Source organism: Dendropsophus ebraccatus, chromosome 5 (genome assembly GCF_027789765.1).
Source record: "Dendropsophus ebraccatus isolate aDenEbr1 chromosome 5, aDenEbr1.pat, whole genome shotgun sequence".
Classification (NCBI taxonomy): domain Eukaryota; kingdom Metazoa; phylum Chordata; class Amphibia; order Anura; family Hylidae; genus Dendropsophus; species Dendropsophus ebraccatus.
In genome coordinates, this window is record NC_091458.1 from 43,956,647 (window position 1) to 43,975,245 (window position 18,599).

General features: G+C 44.8%; 1 protein-coding gene across 1 annotated transcript in view; it reads right to left on the bottom strand.

Annotated features, from left to right (window-relative positions):
- Positions 1-13,537, bottom strand: part of WDFY2 (WD repeat and FYVE domain containing 2) — a 43,521-nt gene extending 29,984 nt beyond the window's left edge. Inside the window, exons 1-2 of the mRNA XM_069972112.1 lie at positions 13,306-13,537; positions 2,532-2,599 (exon numbers count right to left, since the gene is read on the bottom strand). Coding sequence (XP_069828213.1) covers positions 2,532-2,599; positions 13,306-13,442 — 205 coding nt within the window. The 5' untranslated portion in view covers positions 13,443-13,537. The remainder of the gene's footprint in view (positions 1-2,531; positions 2,600-13,305) is intronic.
- Between the last annotated feature and the right edge of the window lie 5,062 nt (positions 13,538-18,599).

Consider the following 18,599-nt stretch of genomic DNA (forward strand, 5'->3'; position numbering starts at 1 on the left):
AGCTGTATTACACAGCACCAATCCATGAGATCGGTGCTCTATTGCTTTGGCCTGCTGCAGACCAGTACAATAGAATACAGAGCCATGATCAGCGTCATTCCAACGCTGCGGCGCGGCCCCGCAAGATGAAGATATCCCCCCTCTTCAAATCGCATTGCGCAGGGGGGGGGGATCCCGCCACTAGACCCCAGGGAAGGCTCCATAGAAGGCTGTTGGATGCAGCTGGCATCTAACAGTCTTAATTAGCGGGAGCGGCGATTGCTCGCTCCCGCTAATAGCCGCGGTCTTGTGCTGCAGATAGCTGTCGGGATCGCGGCACGGCCCCCTCTGAACTTCTCTTGCAGCATATGTCCTTAAGAGGTTAAAGGTGCTTTTTCCCCTTTCAGGTTTTGTAAAAGCATTCCTGTCATTAGGGAAAAAAAAAATGGATAGTGGACAAGTTAGTTTTGCCGTGACAACCTCTTTATGTTCAACATAACTGTGTGACATCATCATCAGTAACTAATAGGAGTTTGTCTCCCCCTGTGAACAGCTGTAGTTTCATCTCATAAGTAGTTCTGGCTGGGATGGCTGACCACACTGAGCACAGAAACACATGTATTTTCCAGGAGGTCACCATGAGATCAAATGACCCAACTGGGGCAAAGCGGAATTAAATATGTTGGTGACTAGCTGCATAAAGAATTTTTTTTTTAATTGCTTCTAAAAGGGCATGTTCCTGTGTTCAGGTTTTTTGTTTTTTTTTTTGCAGTAATTAATTTAAAGAGTCTTTCCTTTAGAGATGTCCTGCACTCATGACCTGTTCCTGCTTTGGCTTCTAAAAATTGCAGCACAAAACCTGAATGCTAAAGCATACTTTTTTTTTTTTTTTTTTTTTCTGTGATACCATAAAGAACAAATGGAATTCTGGCTGAAGTCAACGTCCAGGCTCGCTGACAACTACATTCATTGCAAGGCAGTTGTATCCCCATTCTTGGGATTGGTGGGGGTCAGGTGGTCAGCAATGAGTTTAAGGGTCCATTTACACAGAAAAATTATCAGGTCATAAAAGAAAGCCTGAGATTTCTCCTCCTTTCAATTCCATTCCTGGCTTTGGCTTCAAATCTTTGGCAGATAACCTGTCAGATAATTTTTCTGTGTAAATGGACCCATACTCTATCCTATCAATAAGGGATTACAAGCCTAGATGGGAATATGCCTTTAAAGGTGTTTTCCAGCATTAGAAAAACATATGGCCCCTTTCTTCCAGAGACACCACAAATAGTCTCCAGTTTGGGTGGGATTTTGCAACTTAGTTCCATTAAAGGACAACTCTGGCGGGACCCCCCCCCCCCAAAAAAAAAAAAAACACAGACACACACAGACACCATACTCACCATCCCTCCGGTGACGATTGCCACTCTATTCGCCCGCCGTCTGCCTCTCCGTCACCTGCGTCCGCCGTCCAGCGATGTCTCTCGCTTCCGGGTCCATGAGAGAGAAAAGGCAGCTGGTGCACATGCGCACCGGCAGCCTTTTCATTGGCTGGAGCGCATCACATGGCTTCCAGCAAGCTCAGCCAATCAGGGCTGAGCAAGCTGGAAGCCATGTGATGCGCTCCAGCCAATAAAAAGGCTGCTGGTGCGCATGTGCACCAGCAGCCTTTTCTCTCCCATTCACTCTCAATGAAGACGCCAAAGAGGAAGAAGACCCGGACCGCCCCCCGGCTCTGACGTCACCCGACACCAGAGAAGAGGACCGTGACGACCGTAATAGGTAATGTATACATTCTTTAACTTCCGGGGTGGGGGGGGTCGAAAAGTGGGGGAAGGGGGACAGACCGGGTATTTAACCACATTACAAAGTTATATAACTTTGTAATGTGTGTTAAATAAGCCCAAAAAAATTTTCGCCGAAGTTGTCCTTTAAAGTAAATATACCATGTATAAAAAAAAAAATAAATAATCTCCAGTCTTCCAGTACTTATCAGCTGCTGTATATCCTGCAGGAGGTGGTGTATTCTTTCTAGTCTGACACAGTGCTCTCTGCTGCCACCTCTGTCCATGTCAGGAACTGTTGAGAGCAGTAGCAAATCCTTATAGAAAATCTCTACTGCTCTGGACAATTCCTGTCACGGACAGAGGTGGCAGTAGAGAGCACTGTGTCATACTGGATAGAATACACCACTTCCTGCAGGACATCCAGCAGCTGATAAGTACTGGAAGACTTAAGATTTTTAAATAGAAGTAAATTACAAATCTCTAGCACTTTCTAGCACCAGTTGGTTTGAAAGACACTTTTTCTGGAGTACCCCTTTAATTGCAAACCTCACCTGAACTGAAGACAAGAGTAGTGTTCTCTCTGGAAGAAAGTGGCCATGTTTTTTTTAACGTTGCATAACTCCTTTAAGGATCTTAGAGCAATGAGGAATTTTATAATATGCATACACTGGGGTTAAAAGATAAAAAGCAACTTTCTAGTCTAAAAACCAAGGTTGTTGCTGTGTGTTTCGTAGTAATTGTGTAAGATTCATGCAAGTAACACAGACTTACCCGGCATAGCATGATAAATACTGGGCCAGTACTGACCGCTGTCCCTCTTCATCCACACACGAACAGTCCTAAAACAAAGACAAAGAAAAGATTTATAAATATTTGATTCAACAATAATTAGGGCGCTATTAGGCCACCATGCCGTCATCAATAGCCGCATGTTGTTGCTGGGATTGATTTGCACTTGGTGAACGGGAGTGGGGGGGGGGTGAAGGGAGTACTGGGGGTTCTCAATCAATGAGAATGACCCTTGTATCATGGCACGATTGGCAAGTCTAGAAAGGTCCTTAGTTCAGCCGGATAAATCTAGAAATTAGTTAAGTGTTCACAACCATGAGTCCTAACTACCCTGCTAAAGCTCTGAACATGGCTACTGTATGGAAAACTCAAACCTGCCCGATCTGTGTCTTCCCCACAGAACACTGCAGAACTGTCTGGCAGATTTTACAGACATTAGATCCCCCAATTAGATGGGGGCTGTCAGAAAATGTTGGTTTGTTTATGGCAGCTTTTTTCATTTTGAGGAAGAAGATTATAAAGATAAATGATATTCTGACAATATGTTTTTATTACACTTGTACACCCATCCCCCCATCTCTACAAAAAAAATAAAAAAAAATACATATATATATAAGCGAGATCAGAAAACCCCTTTCAGGGAGTATTGCCAACTGGACCATGCTGCAAAGTTGTGGCTGCATTGGAAATACACAGCAACATATGGGAAGACAACAAGTACGTGAACAGCAACTATACCAAACAATTAATGCATTCAAGGCCGCCCTTTCATAGCATTTACCTGCTTTACAACAACGCTTTATCAGCGCCCTAAGTGCTGGTTTAAATGGGGTGTCCAGGGAAATGTTTTTACACCACCCCCTGCTATGTCATACTTACCTAACCCCAATCCCTTCCAACCCCCAGTCTAACGGACAGGTAGGGGCCTGCGGGGAGCTGCCCGGGTGATCACTAGATCTTCCAGGCAGCCCATAGCATACAGCAGCGGCCTGCTGCAGCCGCTCCTATTACACAGCAGCAGATCGTTCAACATGTTTGAAAGACAAACGACCCACAGATCAGCCGACATGAACGATGTGACATTTGCCTTAAGTATAACCACAGAACACAAATAGTGTAATCGGTCACAGATGAAGAGGGAAGCATTCCATACCAGAAAGACAGAGGACTCTGTATAATGTGACATGAAGTTATAGAGCTCATACACTGCATTAAAGCTCTGCCCTGGAGCCCTGAATGTATACTAGTATACAGACATGAGAAGAATAGGGACACATACAGACTACAACCCCTAGAGAAGTGTTCAGGGACAGAGTTTACATCATTACATATGACGGGTACTGTACATAGAGTTTGATGGGCTGAACATCCTACACTCATTTCGCACACCTGAAATCAGTGCCTGGAGTACAATCGGCCCATTACACTCAATGAGTGCATGGTCAGCGTGCCATGATTTACCCTCTGACAGGTTGCTGATGTATACCCCAAATATATAAGGAAAGCATACTGTAAACCTAGCCTAATGCCACAAAGAGATTTTTACCAATGATACTCAGGATATTTTCCAAGTTTTCAATTTCGTTTTCAACTAACCACCATAGACCCATCAGCTGAAACTATAAGAGATCAGCTGTTATAGTCAGGTAAAAAACATGGCGCTAACACACTTTCCCTACAGGGAAAATGTAGTATAAGGGCCAGTTCACACTGAGTAAAAGAGGCGGAATTCCGTAATGGAACTCCCCACCGCAAAATCCCGCCGGCCTCCATGTCATACAGCCTGCCTATGGGAGGGCTTGCGAAACCTCCTCTCTCCGCTCAAAAGATTGACATGTCAATAAAATCAATGAGTAGAGTACTGTAGAGTTCGCTCTTCATATGGGTTGATAGAATAGGAGGGCACCCATAGTGAGATCCAATGGGCAAGTCCTTTAAATCATTGTAACCGCAACTTTCTAAGGCTATGATCATTCAACATTTTGTGATATTAAAGGGGTTATCCAGCACTACAAAAACATGGCCACTTTTCCCCCTACTGTTGTCTCCAGTTCAGGTGCGGTTTGCAATTAAGCTCCATTTACTTCAATGGAACTGAGTTTCAAAACCCCTCCCAAACTGGAGACAACAGTAGGGGGAATGTGGCCATGTTTTTGTAGCGCTGGATAACCCCTTTAAGGAAAACTCCTGGTGTCCAGGCTAAGCATATCTATACACTTCCAGTACCTGACAATATACATAAAAAACTAAATTCATTTTTTTTCCCCCTCCTATCCATCCAGGGTACTTATCCTCAGTAAGCAATACTGTCCCCATGTCTCCGATGTGGGCAGCTTTCACCTCTTCTATTGCATTGCAGGTGGTCAAGGAAGGACCCTCCAAGTGGTGACTCGCAGTCTATGCTAAGCTGCAGGGGGTAACTAAAGTGTTTACCAATTCCCAGAACATGTGAGGAGGTAAGTATTGTGAGCGCTGCTCTGGATGTGTGGGAGGAACGCGGCTGTCATAGTGATACAAATCATCTCTACTGGATCGTGTAGGGAGGATTACAGTTTATAACTGCTGGAGCACTACAGGTGCCATCATGTGATGCCAGGCTGCTTTAGGATTCATGATAGTTGACGATGAAGTTCTGGGGATCACATTATCATTATATGAAGGAGCCATAGAGATTGTAATGAAGTAGTGGGGGAGATATGTAAAACTAGTACAAAGGAAAATTTGGCAATAGAATAACTGCAGATAAAAACAAAAAGTAAGCAAAGACTGTAATAAAAATTTATAAAAAGAAAAGATTCTTTTTTCATTGCACCATAAAGTACAAAACCACCCAAATAGAAAGCAACGATTAGCTGACATGAACGATGTCGGCTGATTGTTGTCGTCGTTTGTCTTTCACCATGTCAAATACGACAAATATAGCAGTGATATGCAGCCGTCGCTCTGTGGAATAGGAGTGACGGCAGCAGACCACCGCTATGCTCTATGGGCTGGCTGGACAATCAAGCGATCACCTGGGCAGCAGCCCCCCCTCCCCCCATATTTACCCGCTCGCTGCCGACGCGTGTAATAGCGCTGACAGTGCTCGCTTGCTCCTCTATGTCGCCCCATGTAATAGTGGCTTAAACTGCCCACAACAACCAATCACAGCTCAGCTTTTAGATCTGGTACTATAAAAGAGGAGCTGTAATTGGTTACTGTGGGCAGTGTATAATATACACCCTTTGATAAATTTGGGCTATAGTGTGTAATATTTATATATAATATATATATATATATATATATATATATATATATATATATATATATATATATATATATTATATATATATATACTGTTTTAGAGCAGAGTGGTGGTCTGAAACCTAGGAAATGAGCTGTCAACAGTGGGAAAGAGCAGCGTATCAGGAGAAGCTTATTAAATGTATTTGCTAAATATTTTACTTAAAGGGAACCTGTCACCCCGCTTGCCGGGGTGAAGGCTGCCCGACCCCCCGCTAGAGCCCCGGATACTTACCCCATCTCGCCAAGTCCCGGGACGGAGATATTCTCCTCGGAAGCCCAGCCCATAGAGAATGACGGCTCCATTCATTCTCTATGGGCGTAGGACTCATCTATGCAGAGCGCGCGCCGGGCTTCAGACAAGGATGTCTCAGTTCCGGGACTTGGGGTAAGAATCTGGGGCTCTAGCGGGGGGGAGGGGGGTCAGGCGGTCTTCACCCCGGCAAGCGGGGTGACAGGTTCCCTTTAACAAGTCCTACAAGTATAAACTATGTTATGGTGCGTTTACATACACAGATTATCTGACAGTTAAAGCCAGGAATAGACTTGAAAAGAGGAGAAAGCTCAGTCTTTCCTGTTCTCTGTTTATAGTCTTTTCCTGGCTTTGGTTTCAATGAACTGTCAGATAATCTGTCTGTGTAAACAAACCAGAAGTGGATATGGGAATAACCCTTTAGGGTGCGTTCACACATACAGGATCTGCAGCGGATGGCCCAGATTTGCTTTGCTCTGAATCTGCAACTTCAAATCTGCGCTATCAAATCTGCTGCAGATCCTGTACGTGTGAACGCACCCTTAAGGGGATTTATATAGCCACTTGTCCAAATGAGGAACCAATAAGAACCAGGCAGCTAAAGCCTCGGCGAAGGCTTTGAGTAGCCGCACACCTGTGTAATCCATCCTCCGTCCATGCTTTCCTATGGTCAAATATGGAGGGTTCCAAGCAGAAAACCCATTTCTGTGACATCTATAAATCCTAAAGGACATATAGACAGAGACTGTCCTAACGGATTGGCCATGAGGAAGCTCTCCACTCCCTTTTAACCTTTTCCCTATAGGACCAATGAGCAGACACAAGCTGCGGCAGCTTCCAACCGGGTTATGTCTTGCAGGCAAGTGTGACCCAGATATTAAAGTAGTGTGTGCAATTAACTGTTTCATATATCACAAGGAAGGTAATGGACGGAAATAATATATGAGGAAGTTCTCTTGACGAATGAGGTCAATTCATACTAACATAAGTAGTAAAAAAAGGAAAAAAACTTCTACTATAGATCTCATTGCCAATATACTTTAGGTCAATGTTTATATAAAAAAGATCATCCCTGTTAAAGACGTATGGACCTTATAGATGGGGATCCAGGCTGCAGGGAGAGTGGCCAACAGTCAGCAGATCTGTCTCTGACAGACATAAGCTGCCCATGCATGGACAACCATGGTCCTTGTAAAATATCATATTTTCCTTATGGTGAAAGTATCTTTTCCTTGCAAAGAAATGTCTCACATGAAGTGGGTTGTCTGTGGGGTGACAGCCCCTTTAAGGTACCATCTGCACACAGACACATACATGTCCATGTGGTGGCCAAGGACCATATGATTATACTGGTAAAACTACGCTATTTCTATATATGCATAGTAAGTGAAGTTGGCAGGGGTCACCCAAATGACTTTTCTCCCTGTTCCCCGAGTAGTGAGACAGACACTGATCAATAAAAAGATATGGGAGAAACACTCAGCTGAGCGCTTCGCTCACCATCTATTTCCTCAGTGCAGAAGATGGTTTCATAGACTTTCTGGGTCCATTACACATGGTGATATCTGCTATTTGCTCAACAATCATGTTATGGTACCTAGAGTCTATCACTGCAATAAAGAAAGGTTCTGAAAGGGGTTATCCAGCACTACAAAAATATGGCCCCTTTCTTCCAGAGCCAGCACAACTCTTGTCTTCAGCTCAGGTGCGGTGTGCAACTAGGCTCCATTCACTTCAATGGAACTTATGGTACTTTTTCACGAAGCGATAATTCGCACGATCGCACGATTAACGATTTTGAATGAACAATGTTTTTTTATAACGATCAGCGTTTAGACGGAACGATACATCGCACGGAAAAATCGTTATGCGATCATTTAAGATTATCTCACACATAGGTGAAATCGTTGAAAGACTGTTTACACTGAACGATTTGCGAATTTTTTGCGAACGACCAACGATAATTTGAGAACATGTTGAAAGATCAAAATGAACGATTTCTCGCTCGTCGTTTGATCGTTCGCCGCGTTTACACGTACGATCGTTTACACCTATCGTTCGAATTCGATCGTTATCGTGCAAATTCGAACAATAAATCGTTCCGTGTAAAAGGACCACTAGTTGCAAACCTTACACCCAACATGGAGACAAGAGAGGTGTTGTCTCTGGAAGAAAATGGCCATGTTTTTGTAGTGCTGGATAACCCCTTTAAGGATACCAGCAGCACTCTCCTTGTTCCATTGGCAGATTAGTGTCCATAAGCCGCTATGTATCATTGAATTTACTACACAATGACAATAGGGAGTTTCACATTCTCCATAAAGGTGAGGGTCCCAAGAGATCCACATCCTCTGAACAATCTATAACGTCTGCTGCCTGAACACCATGCTTCCAGTCACTTCCTTCCTCGCAGCATGGCTAGGACTGCACATTCAGCATGTACAAATGCAGTGATCACGCTGGTTATCCTGCACAATGGACGGTGTCAGCACAGATGTATCCGGTAACCCACACAGAAGGAACAGCCAAATCTTATAGACTCAACTTATTTGTCAAACATTCTAAAAAAAGACATAGACACAAAGCAAGAATGACAACAAAGTAACAGTGGAGATGTGAGGTTGCAATGGTTGCATCCGCTATTTTGATGGCTAAGGGTCCTATTAGACAAAGCAATTTTTCACAATTGCAAACAAGATCGTTTATGGGCAATCTGAAATCATTCGGAACGATAGTTGTAATGCTGCGTTTACACGGAACGATTATCGTGCGAATTTGCACGATAACGATCGAATTTGAACGATAATCGTACGTGTAAACGCAACAGACCCTCGAACGACGAGCGAGAAATCTGTCATTTTGATCTTTGAACATGTTCTTAAATCGTAAAAAATTTGCAGGTCGTTCACCTATTTTACCTATGTGCGAGATAGGATTAAGCGATCGCAAAACGAATTTGCCGTACGATATATCGTTCCGTCTAAACACTGATCGTTATAAAAGAAAAATCGTTACTTTGAAGTCGTTAATCGTACGATCGGGCGAATTATCGTTCCGTTTAAACGTAGCATTAGTTTACAATGTTTACGCCGTCTGATCCCAGCAAAAGAATGAACAGTGTTACTACACACAGTGAGTATTTGTGGTTTCTGCATGGAGATACACACTGAGGGTCTAAATAGCTGTACACTGTACACTGAAATGAGAGATTTTTTTATTTGCAAATGTCATATGAAAGAGGGGACAAGTTAATTTTTCTTGCAATACCCCTTTAAATGGAAAATGACATTTGGGAATACCCCACAAAGTAATGGGTGGGATCTAGCTTTTAGGGTATGTCCAAAATATGGCCAGCATACTAGATCAAGGGCAAGTTTTTCTAATGGGAAGTTGGTCATATTGCATATCAGAGAGCAGAATTGTCTATAAACAGAACAGGTCATAAAGGAAAAACTGAGATTTCTCCTCTTTTCAAATCCATTCCTGGCTTTGGCTTCAAATATCTGTCAGATAAATTTGTCTGTGTAAAAGGACCCCTAGAGACAGAATCTCTCTTGTAGTTCAAATATGTGTATATTGATGTATTTATTTTCATGGTACCCTCAGACGCTGAGTAGCACCGCCCACATGACTACTTAGCCCAGAGTGAGCAGAGATTTACATGACTAAATAACAAGCTTTCCTAGAACTTTCCCCACAAATTATAGCTCATTCTACTCATCGCAGCCTGCTCTATAACCTGCTGCCTGCATACTGGAGTATATTATCAATGTGACAGGTTCCCTATAATAGAAAACCTGTACTAACATATGTCAGACAAGTAAATCTGGATTCCTACCAAAAACTAGCATTTAACCAACAGCAAAATTAGAAAAATGGGAGAGATTTATCAAACATGGTGTAAAGTGAAACTGGCTCAGTTGCCCCTAGCAACCAATCAGAATTCACCTTTCATTCCTCACAGACTCTTTGGAAAAGTGGAATCTGATTGGTTGCTGGGGGCAACTGAGCCAGTTTCACTTTACACCATGTTTGATAAATCTCCCCCTATGTGTCTGTCTGGTCACATAGGAAATAACATTATCCTCCCATATAGTACTGCAGAATTATGTATACAAAACGCTATTCTCCCAGAACTGTATGCATTACACCCAAACCGTATACTGGCACCTGGCACAATAAAATGTAAAAAAACTAAATTAACCCAGATTATTCCAGTAACAGATGATGCATGATGGAATTGAAGCTGACCAGCAGCAACGCTGAGACTAGCCTCCTGTTCTGACTCTATATTGTGATAGCTGCGCATCAAACATAACATCAATTACACAAAATGACAGACTCCCTTGAAGAAGAATATGTTTAGTTCTCTATAGGAAACCGCTCCTAAGCAACACAAAGAAGAGAGGGATTCATGGGGATGCGGAGGATAGAGGCAATATTCTTTTTTTTGTATTCTTCTGTGCACCTCTAATATAAGTGTAGAGATTTTGGAACCATCAGCAGGTTAAGACGGATCTAACCTTGTCATAGCTGTCTTGTGGGCACAGGATGGTGAGGATGAAGGTATGCCTGTTACCTTCATCCCTGGCACTGTTCCAGTGCTGTTTATTCTGAAATCCTCAGGCCAGTAAGCCATTAAGGGGCACTCTAGCCCCCCACCCCCACCCCCCAAGCACAGATCCAACCCCTCTATTGATGATAGACGCCTGATTGGGTCTGTACAGCTTTAGGCTGGGTTCACACTACGTATATTTCAGGCTGTATTTGGTCCTCTTGTCAGGTCCTCATAGCAACCAAAACCAGGAGTGGATTAAAAACACAAAGGATCTGTTCACACAATGTTGAAATTGAGTGGATGGCCGCCATATAACAGTAAAAAACGGCCATTATTTCAATATAACAGCCGTTGTTTTAAAATAACAGCAAATATTTGCCATTAAATGACGGCCATCCACTCAATTACAACATTATGTGAACAGAGCCTTTCTGTATTTTCAATCCACTCCTGGTTTTGGTTGCTATACAGCCTCAAATATACGTAGTGTGAACCCAGCCTTAAAATGTATTGTTGTGGTCAGCACATTTCTCTATGTATACAGGGAATGTGCGGCCGATAATGATAAAGGCAAACTGATCACATGGATATACATATATCCGTGCTGTCAGTTTCCATATCACACAGCAGTGCATACTTACCTAGTGTGCTGCTGCTGTGATCCGACATCCTGTTCTCCAGCCGCTGCCTCTTCAGACTGCCACCTCATTCAGAATAACTGACAGTAGGAGGAGGCAGGGCCTGAAGACACAGCAGTTGGACAGGAGAGTTGGAGAAGAGGATGCCAGATCACAGCAGCAGCGCACTAGGTAAGTATGTACTGCTGTGTGATCTGGAAACTGACAGCACGCATATATGTATATCCAATCTGTCAGCTTACACGGCTGCACGAATGAACATTACATGTGACGCTGGGCAACTCGATTTTTTATGTTGTGTTAAGGCAATGCAAACAAGCACCGATCTTCTGATTGGTGCTCATTTGTGGCGGAAAACTAGTGTAAATGGACCTTAAAGGGAACCTGTCATCCCCCGTGCCGGGACAGAGCCCGGTCGACCCCCCGGTGCAGACCCATATACTTACCGCTTCCGAGAAGTCCCGCTCCCGCCGCCTGAGATATCTCTGTCCGAAGCCGTGCACGAGCTCCTAGAGAGGAATCCGATGCCGATAGAGAATGACTGGAGACGTCATTGTGAGGATCAAGAAACTCAGGTTGGCGCTTTTTTCCCCCCATCTCTCTCCTTACTGTAGTAGAAAGGCTCCATAGGCTTTCTATACAATCCTCCCACTGCAGCAGGAGAGAGAAGTACCTATTACATGGCCCAAGGCTGTCTGTACTGGAGTGACGATCTCTGCGATCAGCGCTTGTTTACAGATCAGACACGTGGGCCTTTCTGGCAATCCGCCATCAGCCACATATCCTCTATTACACAGGAGATGTGCGGCTGGCGTTTGATGATTTTTAGGCAGGTCACAGAGTGTTTGCTGATCCCTATTATATAGGGTGACATTGGTCTCTTTGTACAATAATTTCCCCCATGTAATAGGCCCCTTAGTTGTAACTTCCCCCAGCTCACTCAAGAAATCATGGGGGTCTTTTAACATCCAGACCCGACCAATAAAAGCTTTTGACTCGTCTTTATGAGGCGTCAAAAGTTTTGCTTTTTATTAGTTTTAAATAATGTCTAGCCAAGACAAACTCCAACCACACAGCCTGATAGGCTTTTCTGTTTTGATTGGTGAGTTTCTATGTATCATTGAAGGAATCACCAATCAAAACAGGAAACGTGCTAAAAACCTTCAATGTGAACCCAATAGGGTGCATGACAGACAAATATCAGGGCCGTATTGTGTACGCAGCTCCAGCCTGACAGCAGGTCTAATGAGTTGAACTGACAGCTGTCACTTGGGGTCATCAGACACTGGTCAGGATAGGAGTCCTTGCAGTCTTTTGTGGCTGATCCTTGGGACTGAATCACTGCTGATCTTACCTTCCCTACTGAAGATAAATGGGGAAATCTGCAGCAGTTCAGTCTGGTGTGAACTGCCCCCTAGAGCACCTGCACTCACCCAGCTCAGGCACTCACCCTGCTCAGGCACTCACCCTGCTCAGGCACTCACCCTGCTCAGGCACTCACCCTGCTCAGGCACTCACCCTGCTCAGGCACTCACCCTGCTCAGGCACTCACCCAGCTCAGGCACTCACCCAGCTCAGGCACTCACCCAGCTCAGGCACTCACCCAGCTCAGGCACTCACCCAGCTCAGGCACTCACCCAGCTCAGGCACTCACCCAGCTCAGGCACTCACCCAGCTCAGGCACTCACCCTGCTCAGGCACTCACCCTGCTCAGGCACTCACCCAGCTCAGGCACTCACCCAGCTCAGGCACTCACCCAGCTCAGGCACTCACCCAGCTCAGGCACTCACCCTGCTCAGGCACTCACCCTGCTCAGGCACTCACCCTGCTCAGGCACTCACCCTGCTCAGGCACTCACCCTGCTCAGGCACTCACCCTGCTCAGGCACTCACCCATCCTGCTGGTAGTTGTGATCAGCTGACACATGCCAGGCTCCAGTACAGTCACCTGACTGATGCCACGGGCAGTGAATTATTGAGCAGCCCTGTCACTAATTCATGGGCAGATGAATAATGCAGCGGGTACCTGTCCTCCGACACGCTGATCACCCCGTCCTCCTTGGGCACAATCACTGCCATGTTCACCACGTCCTGGGATCCCTCCACCTTGTTGAGTAATAGGGGTTTGCGGGTGAGCGGCTGCGGGTGGATCTCCGCCGCCATCCTCTTGTACCTGGTGCCAAGGTGAGTTATGCCCGGATCTATCAGCGGCAGCCGGGCACACACTAGCAGCAGCAGCGCTCACAGCCTCCGCTCAGCTGCTGTCAGCTGACTGACACGTCACGTCGAAGACACGCCTCTCACTCGTATTTTTTTTTTTTTTTTATTTGTTTTTTATTTCACTCATCTTTATGGACAAGTTCAAGTACACACTGTAGCGCCATGTACGTCACGTGACTGTCCCGGCAGGGAGGATTGTGGGTCATGTGATTGCTAGTGGCTGCCCCGATTTTAAAGAGACAGTCCACGATTTGTGTCCCTTTTCCTTTAACCGAGTATCCCTAGTAGAGCATGTTGGAGTAGTGTCAGGACCTCTGTACATCCTCCTGTCATATGACTGAAGATACATGTTCTCAGCTGAGTTTGTTTACAAAGAGTACAGAACTATCATGTGATGTGTCAGGGATCAAATAACAAAACACATTCTTAAAGGGGTACTCCAGAAAAAACTACTTTTAAATCAACTGGTGTCAGAAGGTGCTTGCTTCTATTAAAAAATCTTCAAGTACTTATCAGCTGCTGTATGTCCTGCAGGAAGTGATGTATTCTTTCCAGTCTGGAGAGCAGGAGAGGTTTTCTATGTGGATTTGCCGCTGCTCTGGACAGTTCCTGACATGGACAGAGGTGGCAGTAAAGAGCAGTGTTTCAGACTGAAAAGAATACACCACTTCCTGCAGGACATACAGCAGCTGATAAGTACTGGAAGACTAGAGAGTTATAACTATAAGTAAATTACAAATATCTGACACTTTCTGATACCAGCTGAGCTGAAATAAAAAAAAATTCTCTTGAGTGCCCCTTTAAAGGGAATGTGTGATAGGAAAAGGACCTATTGTTTAATGGGTTTTCCCAACTGATGTTGTTACCTCCACAGGATGGGGGATAACTACCTAAACACAGGTGATGTAAAGAATGGCGACCCACAGCTCTCATTAGAATGAAGAGATAGGCACTTTATGGCACAGGTGTCAAACTACAACCCTCCAGCTGTTGCAAAAACTACAATTCCCATCATGCATTGGTCAGGTGGTCCCTCATAAACATTAGATTGGCACATTTGACCAAGTTTGCCCTTCTGGGAACAGAGGAAAAAATGTGCCAAGCTCAGCGATATTCAGTGTGTGGAATGCACTTTATTCCTTTGGGGACAGTCTTCCTTCATTCCCAGGATAAGTGGTCAGTCCCTCGCTGGTCAGCTGGTTATCCAGGGGATAACTTTTTAGATTGTCAGATCTTACAATAATAGGATAACTATCCATTTCCGCATTGTTATATATGCGTTTTAAATTAAATTCTTTCACTTTGCAGCCTTCAAAACTTCTAGCATGACAGCAGCAACAGGTTGCTACAATACTAGTTACCAGGGAACTTACAATGCTCTGCAATTAAACCAATGGTGTCATCTGGTCAGACAAAAGAGCTGGTATTACTTTTATTGGTGGTGGCCAGGTGGCCAGGTGACCAAACCAAAAAAAATTGGTTTGGGCCCTAGGGACCTATTTCACGGCGCAATCATCTGCTGAATCTGGCAGATATTGCTATGTGTAATAAAGACAATGATCAGCCGAGGAGCCAATCATTGGCTGATTATTATTATTATTTTTTTATTTTCTATTAAAAATAAAGATTGCAACAAGTTCTCTACACAAGGAGTTCCACAAATCTACATAAAAAAGAGTCATTTCGTAGCAAAATCCAACAGATACATAATACTAAATATCCCCCTCCCCCCCCCCTAACCCCCCCTCCCCCACAGGCTGGCAAAAGAGAAGGAAAAAATAAATAATAATTTAACCCTCATTCCATATACCCATATTTTTCTTAGGTTTATCTTTGACACCTGCAAGGATCTTTTCATAGTTTTGTATCTTACACATTAGATTATACCACTGATCAAACACTGGGGGGGGGGGGGGTCCAACCAGGCCCTCAAAATTATTATCCTTGCCACTAAAATCACATCAGAAAAAAAACATTAAGTATCCTTTTACATCCAAAGCAGTACACAATATAAACCCCCCCCAACCCAGACCCCCTACCCCCCACTCTGACCACGCACGGGAGAAAAAAAAGGAAGAAATAAAAAGGACAATAAACTATTTAACCAAAATAACTATCCTTTATTCTCCCCTCTCACCCTGATACCATCTCAGACATTGTTCCCATTCCTCCAAACAAGGAGGCTGGGGGGAAATCCATTTTCTCATAATCAATAGCTTTGCACAGAACATCATTTTTAACAAACATTTTCTCTGATTGCCGGAGGTCCTGTTAGGTAACCTTGACGTATCGCCCAAAATGAACAAACAAAAATCTTCCTCTAAGGACAGCCCCAGATCCGAGTTAATCCTCTGTAACACCCCGAACCAATAAGGTTTGAGTTTTTCACACGACCATAGCATATGACCAAAGTCACCCGCTCGCGGACACAGATCATTGGACCTTTTTTTTATTTTAAACATAAAGGCAGGCGTGTAATTCAATCTATGTACAATGTAGAACTGAATCAGCTGGTGGTTTGCCGATGGCGCAACTATCCTAATATTACGGTAGACAGCCACCCAATTCACCCTCTCCCCAACCTCCTTTTCCCACGCTCTCTGACTCCCGAATTCCAGGTTTTGCCCATGACCACCACATCTGTTATCAATTTCAAGTCGTGGCCAAGGGTGTTATATAGTGCCCCCACCAAACTACAATGGTCCCATAGAGGTGAAAAGTTAAGGAAACCCTTCAGGTCTAAGCACTTTCTGATCTTACGCCATGTTCTAACCAGGGCATCCACCATAGGCCATTCTTCTCTAGATCTACCCTCCAGGATACCGGAGTCGAGGATCTGAAAAATATCTAACTGACCATCTATTGCTCCCTCTCTAAGCCGAGAGAAAAAAAGATTATTCCTCCAATCCAGGAGCCAAAAAGCTTGAGAAGCCAAGAAATATAATTCCATTGAAGGGAGGCCTAGCCCCCCTTTATCCTTGGGGACTGTCAGGAGCTCTAGCTTAATGCGAACACGTTTGCGTCCCCAAATTAAAAAGTTCCATATATTTTTGATCCTCTTGAAGACCTTCTGGCCTACCCAAACTGGAGCGGCCCCAAATATATATAGAAACTTAGGGAAGCAAACGGCCTTCAGCAAAACCAGCCTTTCCAGATTGTACCAGACCTTCACCTTTTCCTCCGTCTCCTTTATCAAAGGAATAAGGTTGAGATCGCAGAAGGCCGCAATACTTCGGGCAACCCGTACCCCAAGGTATCTAAAAGATTCGTCTCTCCCCAGGACCTGAAGCTGTGGGAAGGACAAATAACCATCGGCACCCACCTGCATTAACACTGATTTTGTCCAATTTATTGCTGTACCCGAGTACTGTCCCACCATCTGAATCAAATCAATGACTTTAGGGATAGCTATAACAGGGTCCCGGAGAAACAAAAGCATGTCGTCTGCGTACAAAGAGACCTTGTCCCCCTCACCCCTCGCCCCGAAGCCAACTATGTCCTGGTCCCATCTAATAAAACAGGCGACTGGTTCTATCCCAAGGGCGAAGAGCAAGGGGGAGAGGGGACAACCCTGCCTGGTCCCACGACCCAGCCGGCTGATTATTGCTTTGTCTGACAAGTTTTAAAATCGAGCTGATATAAGGGTCCTTTTATACCTAAAGAATCTCAGCCGTCCGCAGTGCCTGTACACCCCACAAATAATCGAGCGGCAGAGAAGCACAAGTGATCACTGTATGGTCCATGCAGTCATTTATTAAAGGGAAAGCAGATACCGATCACATCAGCAGTACAAATATACCATCAGTGCTGCTGTGTGATCCAGCATTTTCAACTTCTTGTTCCTGGGCTGACAGTGTCACAGGTGTGAGCTCCCATCCCGTTTTCTGGTCACTGCTCTGTCTGTCTGACCTGCTCCACTGATAATAATTAGAAGGGGAGGGCAGGCCGGCTGGTGGCAGGTCAGCACTCTAGGGGCGGGGCGGTGCTCCAAACTCCTTACCGGACAGAGGACTACCTAAAACTGCACAGGAATGAAGGTAAGAGACATACCTTCATCCTCAACACCTTGTGTGCAATAGGGAGATATCTGCGACTCTGTACCCACAATCTGACCCCCCCAAACCGCTTGTACCTTCAGATAGCTGCTTTTAATCCAAGACCTGTCTTGGGGTCCGTTTGGCAAGTGATGCAGGTATTGTGCTAAAAAAACAACTTTTAAACTGGCAGCCCCGTGCCCTACGGGAGTGGCCTAGATTGTGTATGCATTAGGCTGGCACAACCTCTCTGTCCCTCCTCCCCACCCTCCTCATCATTAGGAATGCTCCAGGCAGATTGCCTCCTATTCCCCACCTGTGGAAGCCTGGCACATGGGCTGGATCATTAAGACACCTGTGCAAATGTTCAGCATGTAGGAAATGTTCCAGTGGCATTCCTAATGATGTGGAGGGTGGGGAGGAGGGACGGAGGGGGGGTGCAAAGTTAGGGCACAGATACTCCCCTAGGGCACGGGGTTGTTTTTTGGACAATAACTGCATCACCTGCCGAACGGATCCCAGGACAGATCTTGGGTTAAAAGCAGCTATCTGATTGTACAAGTGGTTTGGGGGGGGGGGGGGGGGGGTCAGATTGTGGGTACAGAGTCGCTTTAAGGACTGATCAATAGGTATGATCAGCCCAGGTTTAGTTTTTCCGCTTCTTAGTTTATTGCTGCCAGTTTTACATTGGCCAATTATCTAGGAACTGATAATCAGCCTGTGTAAAAGGCCTCTAAGGGTATAGAAAATAATAAAGATGATGTCTTACCTGTTCACGCTCCTCCGGTGACCTCCTAGCTTGTTTCTGCCTTCCTTACCGGCTGACACTTCTGAACCTGTCTCTACAGTGACAGCCCGAGAGCTGAGCGGCCTGTTACCTCAGAGATGGGTTCAAAAGTTTTATCAGTGGCTGCAGTCAGTGGGGATTGCAGAAACAAGCCAGGAGGACACCGAGGGAGCGTGGACAGGTAAGGCATCATGTTTTTCTTTCTTTTCTATTTTTTTAACAAATATGTTTATTTGAAGTTTTTTATGTTTTCCAAAACAAAATAAAACACATCAACAG